The sequence below is a fragment of the Eriocheir sinensis genome, chromosome 3 (assembly GCF_024679095.1).
Source record: "Eriocheir sinensis breed Jianghai 21 chromosome 3, ASM2467909v1, whole genome shotgun sequence".
NCBI classification, from domain to species: domain Eukaryota; kingdom Metazoa; phylum Arthropoda; class Malacostraca; order Decapoda; family Varunidae; genus Eriocheir; species Eriocheir sinensis.
Genome location: NC_066511.1, coordinates 21,458,659 through 21,467,399, shown reverse-complemented (window position 1 = coordinate 21,467,399; position 8,741 = coordinate 21,458,659). Strand labels below are relative to the sequence as shown.

General features: G+C 41.3%; 1 protein-coding gene across 2 annotated transcripts; it reads right to left on the bottom strand.

The window, feature by feature from the left end:
• Positions 1–392: 392 nt before the first annotated feature.
• LOC127006430 (uncharacterized) lies at positions 393–4,386 on the bottom strand. Of its 2 annotated transcripts, XM_050876391.1 has the most exons (3): positions 4,341–4,386; positions 1,075–2,193; positions 393–914 (listed from the first exon to the last, which is right to left on the bottom strand). In XM_050876391.1, the coding sequence occupies exons 1-2, from the start codon at positions 4,350–4,352 to the stop codon at positions 1,090–1,092; spliced, it is 1,116 nt and encodes a 371-aa protein (XP_050732348.1). In that variant the 5' UTR covers positions 4,353–4,386; the 3' UTR covers positions 393–914; positions 1,075–1,089. The 2 variants fall into 2 exon arrangements, with proteins under 2 accessions (XP_050732348.1, XP_050732340.1); XM_050876383.1 differs by having other exon boundaries at positions 393–2,193.
• Positions 4,387–8,741: the final 4,355 nt, after the last annotated feature.

The window sequence follows — 8,741 nt, the reverse complement described above, 5'->3', positions numbered from 1 at the left end:
CAATAATTAACCATTTAAACGATAACTATATATGAAGGCAGTTATTTAGGTGATGAAGGCAGTTTGTGGGTCGGAAATCGGCAAACCTAAGAGGCAGAGTACGATAATCTGGCAATTGCTTCCGACGCCCCGTGAAACCTAACGCAGGCAGGACTTGTACAGAGATAAAGGCAGTAGAAAGATAAGGCCTTCATGAAACTACCTGCATATCCTCACAAAAAAGATGAAGATGGTGATGACGTTGATGATGATGATAATGATAAAGAAAAAGAGCGGGGAAAGGAAAAGATATCACGAAAAATTACAAGAACGATTTTCTTTTTACTGAAGTTATCACCTTTTTCATTCATGTTTTTTTTTACATAATTTACATATGATAAGAAAAGCTGCTCTGTATATTCTTCTTTTACTCTATCAATCTTTTAAAATGTACACACACATCATATACATACATCGTTATATAAATAATTATTAAATAGACAAAGGTAAATAAAATAGACAGATCGATTGATGAATTAATTAATCGATATCAATATATAGATACATTACATAATTGTAGTTTCCTGCATTCACTACACCGCTTAGATTATAGTCTTAATTCACTACACTGCATAGGTTATAGTCTTTACACAAAATAAGGCATCCTTCACATAGCTGTCAGAACATTAAATTCATAGATAAGTAAAATACTCTCTCTCTCTCTCTCTCTCTCTCTCTCTCTCTCTCTCTCTCTCTCTCTCTCTCTCTCTCTCTCTCTCTCTCTCTCTCTCTCTCTCTCTCTCTCTCTCTCTCTCTCTCTCTCTCTCGTTAAAGGGAGAGTCGGGTCAGTCAAGGATCGTTCAGGGTTGGTCCTGGACCCTCTGTTGTCACCTGAGAGTAGAATTGGCGTTTTTTTTTTCCTGGTATCATCGTTCCTGTAAGCAAAATAGTTTTATTCATTCATGCTTTCTTCTGGGAGACAATTCAATATGCTGTATCCGTCTTACTCGTTGCAGACATAATATAAGGTTCGCTAATCTTGAAGAATAAATAGATAGATAGATTAATTATTCATCAGAAAATTATTATGTCTACCATTTTAAGCGTGTTTCACTCAGTCGTGATGAGCCGTCGACGTCGAACAACTGCTCGGCGCCCAGTGCGGGTCCTGACCACTGGAAGGGGAGGGAACCTGATGTCTGAGTTGCGGGGGGGTGAAGAGGTGGTGGACTGGATGTGTCCAAATAGTTGTCGCCTCAGAAGTTGTGAAGGAGTGTACCGCCTATTTGTGGTGGATGGTCTCACACTCACGGGGCTTGCCTGCGTCCGGGGAATCAGAGTTCTCTTCCCTGTCTCTGTCTGGACATCCTTGGTGAAGGAGACAGCGTGTGGTTTGGCGACACAATGGAAAGGTTGAGTCTCCCAACTCGGCTGCTTGAATGGTGACAAGGTTCTTTGCTCTGCCTCCTTCGTTTGTTCGTCCTCAGTGAATGTTCCAAATGGATTCTTAATGTTAAAATGAGGGATGGAAGTTGTTTTCTTCGGCCTTGCCATTCTTGGTCTCGTTTGAATTCCAGACGTTCGAACACCAACGTCATCTGGTCTCTCAGTCCTTATTCTTGAAGAAGTTAAAGAAGCAGGTACATGTTCTATGGGTTCGATTGTGTCTCTGAGGGGATCCGAGGCTTGAGAAACTTCTATGAATAAGGAATCACTTCGGGGCTCATCTGCTGCCAAAGTAATGTCAACCCCAGCGTCAGTGGCGGCGGGGTCCTCCAGAAGGTCAGTGTAATCCGGCAGAGGGATATTTGTCTCTTTGTTGGATTGTGTGAGAGACGAGGAAATTATTTTCGACAGGCCCCCGACTTGATCAATCATGTTACGTTCCTCCCAAGAGAGTCTTTTACCAGACATAAGTTCAAAAAAGATGTGCATGGTGGGTCCAAAGTACTGAGTGACTTTTTTTAAGTTATTGATCTGCTTCTCGCTCGCCCCCTTCGTCACGTTTTTGATGACCGAAGTGAGTTCCGGTAACACATTCACAACAGTGTCAATAATTTTACTACTGTCTTGTAGCCCTTTAGGAGAAGCTGGGGCTCGGTCTCTGTGGTATGGATGCTGAGGTAAGATAGGGTTCTTGTTCCTCCTGAACCCCGCTGCTTCACTGCCCACCACCACCCCCGCCACCAATACCACCAGTGCCACGGCCGTCACCTGTAGAAAGGAAGAGTTTCAGTACATCAAAGACTCAAGCTGATACTTCTTACTTTGATATTGTAACCAAGCATCACATATTAGTAACTTACAAGTTTTCCCCGTTGTTAGAAACTTATGCACAAGACTTACTTTGATATTGTAACCAAGCATCACATATTAGTAACTTACAAGTTTCTCCCGTTGTTAGAAACTTGTGCACAAGAAGAACACATAAAAGTTTCCACCGCTGTTTGTAACTTAGGCACAAAAAGCAGAACATTTAAAAGTTTTCCCCACTGTTTGAAACTTAAACACCAGAAGCAGAACACATAAGATTCCCCTGCACTTTGAAACTAAGTGCAAGACGCAGAACACAAAAGTTTCCCCCATTGTTTGAAACTTACACACAAGAAGCAGAATACAAATGCTTCCCATTCTGTTGGAAACTCAAGCAAAAGACGCAGACACAAACGTTTCCTTCGTTGTTTAAATCTTAATTAAGCAGATGAAGCAGAACCCACGTAATTTCTGTCAAAAATACCAAAGTTTGAACGATGTGTTCTTGTTGCCAGGCTGCCATTGGCTGTGAGGAGGACGGAACAGCGAGGCCCCACTCAAGGGAAACGGATGACTGTTATTAGAGGGCAGAGATTTGATACTAGTGCATATGTATAAAAAGTGAATGCGTAATGTTGTCAGCCGAGAAATTAGTAACGCATAAAAGGGTCGACCAGTGTGGAACAATGGAATGTTGCAAGTGTGAATGAGGGGGTAAAGCGAACACTCAGGGCAGATGTGATGGAAGGGTGAACTTCTCTGATGTGCACGTATGCGAGGATGGCTGCAGGGCACCAGGCAGGAGGGCTGAGTGAGTCTCAGACGACATTAGCAGCTTCACGTCCTCTAGTGAAGCGGCGAACATGGTTCTTGTACTTCGAAAAATATATAAAAAAAAAAAAACAGTTGAATTGCCACTAATGTCGTTGGGTTTGAAATAAAGTGAGTACAGAAAAAGATGATAGCCTTCTAACTTATATTGTTTGTTTTTTTCATTCAGATAATATTGTAAACCGAAAAAAAGTGATGAAATGGAGAGAGAGAGAGAGAGAGAGAGAGAGAGAGAGAGAGAGAGAGAGAGAGAGAGAGAGAGAGAGAGAGAGAGAGAGAGAGAGAGAGAGAAGAGGTGTGTGTGTGTGTGTGTGTGTGTGTGTTATTATGGGTATAAGTATATGGGTAGTCGGTGGCTGAGTGGTTAGCGTGCGAGGCCCCGCATTCACTGTGTGATGGATGATGTGGGTTCGAATCCGCCGCTACCACCTGGGATTTTTCAGTCACCACCGAGTGGCTTAAGACTACCCACATACTGTCCTGGAGACCGCCCATCAACCCGAACTCTAGACGAAACCGTCCAAGTGAATCAAGAGGAAGCTCTGGGGGGCAGCATGAGCCAAGAAAAAATGGCGCCACTATAAAACACTTGCCTGCTCCACGACGGGCTGGGGCCGACTACCATCCAGGCCCCTTAAGGAAAAAGTATATATATATATATATATATATATATATATATATATATATATATATATATATATATATATATATATATATATATATATATATATATATATATATATATATATATATATATATATATATATATATATATATATATATATATATATATATATATATATATATATATATATATATATATATATATATATATATATATATATATATATATATATATATATATATATATATATATATATATATATATATATATATATATATATATATATATATATATATATATATATATATATATATATATATATATATATATATATATATATATATATATATATATATATATATATATATATATATATATATATATATATATATATAGTTATTCCCCTTTCCCTATCCTCTGAAAGAGGATGGTCTGCTGCAGTAAACACACTGCAACCGTGCAAGTTTCTTATCCCGTGCGCTGACATTGCACCATTGCCAATAAAATTCGTTGTGCATTATACAAGACACAATCCATGCGACAAGGGACAGCCATCAGAGGAGACGGATTTGTCCAAACCCTTCGAGGTAACAGTTCAGACGCACTGATGAGGGGCTGTCTGGAGCGACGGCGGCCGGACGCGTGCACTCACCTTGTGAAGCATTGCAGTGTTCTGCGGGGGCACGTGCTAACTGGTTTATATACCTCGTGGCCTGTTACCATAGGTTGCCAACGGTTTATCCCCGTAAATCTATCGCGGCTCTGCATAGGATTTATTTATTTATTTATTTGTTTTACTTCACGCGCGCGTGTGTGCGTGTGCGTGTTTTTAGGAGAGAGAGAGAGAGAGAGAGAGAGAGAGAGAGAGAGAGAGAGAGAGAGAGAGAGAGAGAGAGAGAGAGAGAGAGAGAGAGAGAGAGAGAGAGAGAGAGAGATTTACATAGATTTACATAGAAAATCAGACCACACAGACCCCATGGTCCAGACTTGGTGGTCTGTCTTTAAACCTAAGTGATTTTACATTAATCAGAAGACTCCAAAACGTTGCACTTCTACTCTAGTTGATATTAAGTTGAAGGAAGTGACGGTCGAGCTTATTTTTAAAGGAGTCAATCGTGTTACACTGGACCACTGATGGTGGAAGCTTATTCCATTCTCGCACTACAACGTTGGTGAAGAAAAATTTTGTGCAGCCTGAATTTACTTGTCTACATCTGAGTTTTACGCCATTGTTCCTCGTGCGCAGACTGTCATCGATCATAAACAATGTTGATCTGTCTACATTCGTGAAACCATTAAGTATTTTAAAACATTCGATCAGTTTTCCTCGGAGGCGACGTTTCTCAAGAGAGAACATGTTAAGGGTAGAAAGCCTTTCTTCGTAGGATTTGTTGCGCAAGGAAGGGATCATTTTCGTTGCCCGACGCTGAACACCTTCTAATTTAGCAATATCCTTTGCATGGTGGGGGGACCAAAACTGTACCGCATATTCCAAGCGGGGTCTGACTAAACTGTTGTAGAGCGGGAGTATTACATCTTTATTCTTGAATACAAAGTTTCTTTTAATGAAGCCCAACATTCTGTTCGCTTTATTGCTGCATCGATGCATTGCTGTGAGAATTTGAGGTTTGACGAGAGAGAGAGAGAGAGAGAGAGAGAGAGAGAGAGAGAGAGAGAGAGAGAGAGAGAGAGAGAGAGAGAGAGAGAGAGAGAGAGAGAGAGAGAGAGAGAGAGAGAGGTACAAAGGAGTACAAAGGAAAAGCAAACAGCAACAGACCTCTTGGTCCTAACTAGGCTGTTTGTTGTTGCTACCATCTACTCTAATCTACGAGTCAGAGACACGACAGCAAAGGCGAAGGCTCCTCCCCTCCCACCAGTCCCTCCGGCCGAGGCTGGCATGAAAAGGAAGAATACCATGTAGTATAAAGAAACTACAATGGAATTTTACATGGACAGAAGGAAGATCATACACGACAACTAAGCTAACACTAGCTTTCTGTTAGACCGGAGCAAAATAGCGGATGTTCGGGTTAGCTTCTAAATATTTGTCAGGTCGGTGTTTGAACGTGCAAATAGTTTCGCTTTCGACGACGTTTTGAGGCAAACCATTCCATACATTGATGACACGGTTGAAGAAGAAGTGTTTTGATTCATTTGAGTTGGAACGCTTCCTCGTTATTTTGTATCCTTGTTTCTTGTTACGCTTGATTGAGAGACTGTAAAGTAATCATGAACATTAACGTTGTCGAATCCCTTGAAAATTTTGAACATTTCGATAAGGTCACCTCCTAGCCTGCGCTTTGAGAAGCTGAATAAGTTCAGTTCTTTAAGTTTGTCTTCGTACGGTTTGTTTCGCAGTCTAGGGATCATTTCAGTAGTTCGACGCTGCACCCTCTCGAGTTTATCTATATATTTTCTGTAATAGGGAGACCAAAACAGAACGCAATACTCAAGATGTGGGCGAACTAACGAACTGTACAGTGTCAATATTACTTTTCTGATTTGTGTTCAAATGGACGACCAATAAATCCGATCAGTTTGTTGGCAGTTTTTACTACTACTGTGCAATGTTGACTCGGTTTAAGATCGTTCGAAATTATTACTCCATGATCTTTTTCTTTGCTGGCTTCAGAAAGCCGCACTCCGTTAATTTGATAATGAATACGATCGTTGTTGATTCCGATATGCATAACCTTCCACTTTTCAATATTGAAATCCATTTGCCATGTTCGTACCCAACTACTTAAACGTTCGAGATCAGCTTGGAAGCGTTCTTTATCCGTTGTCGTAGTGACTCTGCTGGCTATTTTTGTATCGTCGGCAAATTTCGATGTTTTACACGATAGCCCCTCGTCAATGTCATTTACGTTCACTAAAAACAGAACAGGTCCCAACACCGACCCCTGTGGAACACCGCTTTAGACATCTCGCCAGTCAGATGATATACCATTCATAACAACTCTTTTACGGTCGGTAAGCCAGTCTTTGAGCCACTTATGAATATTACCAGTGATACCGTGAGCTTGCAATTTACTAAGGAGGCGGTTGTGAGGGACTTTGTCAAATGCTTTCTGAAAGTCCAAATAGACAATGTCTACTGATTGACTTTCATCGTATACATTAAAGATGTAGTTGAAGAAATCGAGAAGGTTAGTAATGGAAATGGGAAAGATTGAAGGGAGACCAAAATGGACATACAGAATGGAAGATGAAAAAATATTAAAAGTTCAAGAAGAGAGAGATCTGGGAGTGACAATACAAGATAATCAACAGCCTGAGAAAATGTAAAGAGGATATTTGGTGATACGTATAAAATGGTGAGAAATATAGGAATAGCATTCCACTACATGAATAAGGATATGATGAAAAAGATAACAACCACTATGATTAGACCAAAATTGAAATATGTAGAAAGTGTGTGGTCTTCCCATAAGAAGAAACACGTAAAAAAACTAGAAAATACAAAGGATGGCAACGAAAATGGTTCCAGAACTGGAAGGATTGTCATATGAAGAAAGATTAAAAGAAAATGGACTTGCCAACATTGGAACAAAGAAGAGGAAGGAGAGACCTAATACAAATTTATGAATTATGGAACAAAATGAAAGAAGTAGATAATGAGGAGCTACTAATAAGAGAAGGAAGAAACACCAGCAACACACGAGGACACAGTAAAAAATTAAGAAAAGGAAGATGCTTGAGACATTAAGAAATATAGCTTCCCCCAAAGAAACAGAGGTGTGCACAACTTTAAGGAAAAGCTGGACAAATACAGATGTGGAGACGGGACCACACGAGCGTAAGCCCAGGCCCTGTAAAACTACATCTAGGTGAATGCAACTAGGTAAATACACACACACACACACACACACACACACACACACACTGTGGCGCAACTGGTTGGAGCGCTGCGCTGCCAGGCGGCACGGTCTGACAGGGTGGCGGTTCGAGCCCGCTCAGGCCGGATTCTTTCCGTTGACTAGGAGTGGTTACTGACCCCCCTTGAGCAAGAGGGATGGGGTGTGTGGTGTGTGACGTCCTGGCAGTACCCAGAAATCGACGATAAAGAGCACTTGCTCATGTCGGGAGGGTACCTGCTGGCGATTACGAGTCCAACACGTGATCAGACCGTGGTGAATTTTACACACACACACACACACACACACACACACACACACACACACACACACACACACACACACACACACACACACACACACACACACACACACACACACACGGCCCGGTAGCTCAGTGGATAGAGCGTCTGCCTCACAACCAGAAGGACCGGGGTTCGATTTCCCGGCCGGGTGAAGATAAGTTGAATTTATCTTCTCTCACGTGTAGCCCCTGTTCACCTAGCAGTGATTAGGCAAGAAGTTGTGACCTAGTTGTCGCGGTGTGTTGTGTGTGAGTGGTCTCAGTCCTACCCAAAGATCGGTACTATGAGCTCTGTACTCTTCCGTAGGGGAACGCCTGGCTGTCTCGTGAGAGACCCACAGCAGACCAAGAAGTGAATTACACACACACACACACACTCACAAACACGGATACATTAAAGTAGAGTGATTTTGGAAGCTAACTCTTAGGTGAAACCAATGCCTATTTCGCCAAAGGGCAGAGAAAGCGACACACACACACACACACACACACACACACACATTTGAAAAAAATCCATCTTCATGATAAATTATCTTAGGAGAGTTTTGTTTTCTTTTTTTCAATAAAATTTTCCGCATACAATTTTAGATATTTCCTTTTATGTTGCTGTTAAGCTGTGGAGAGCGAATTAATACTTCTCCCCGCCTGCCTGGGGATCAAAACTTTCCATGAAATTTCGGAAATCATCGGTGGCCCGTTTATGCATCACTGAATGTAATGGCAGTCTTAGCGTTATGCATCTTTTTTTTAATAAATTATCTATCCCTTAGGATACCGGAACCCGTGTTATTGCAGGGCAATCGCATGCCACCAGAAGAGAATGACTAAGGATTTCAGTTAAGATGTTTCTGTTATGCGAGTGTTGCCAAGAGGAAATGCCAAGGAAGGTGAG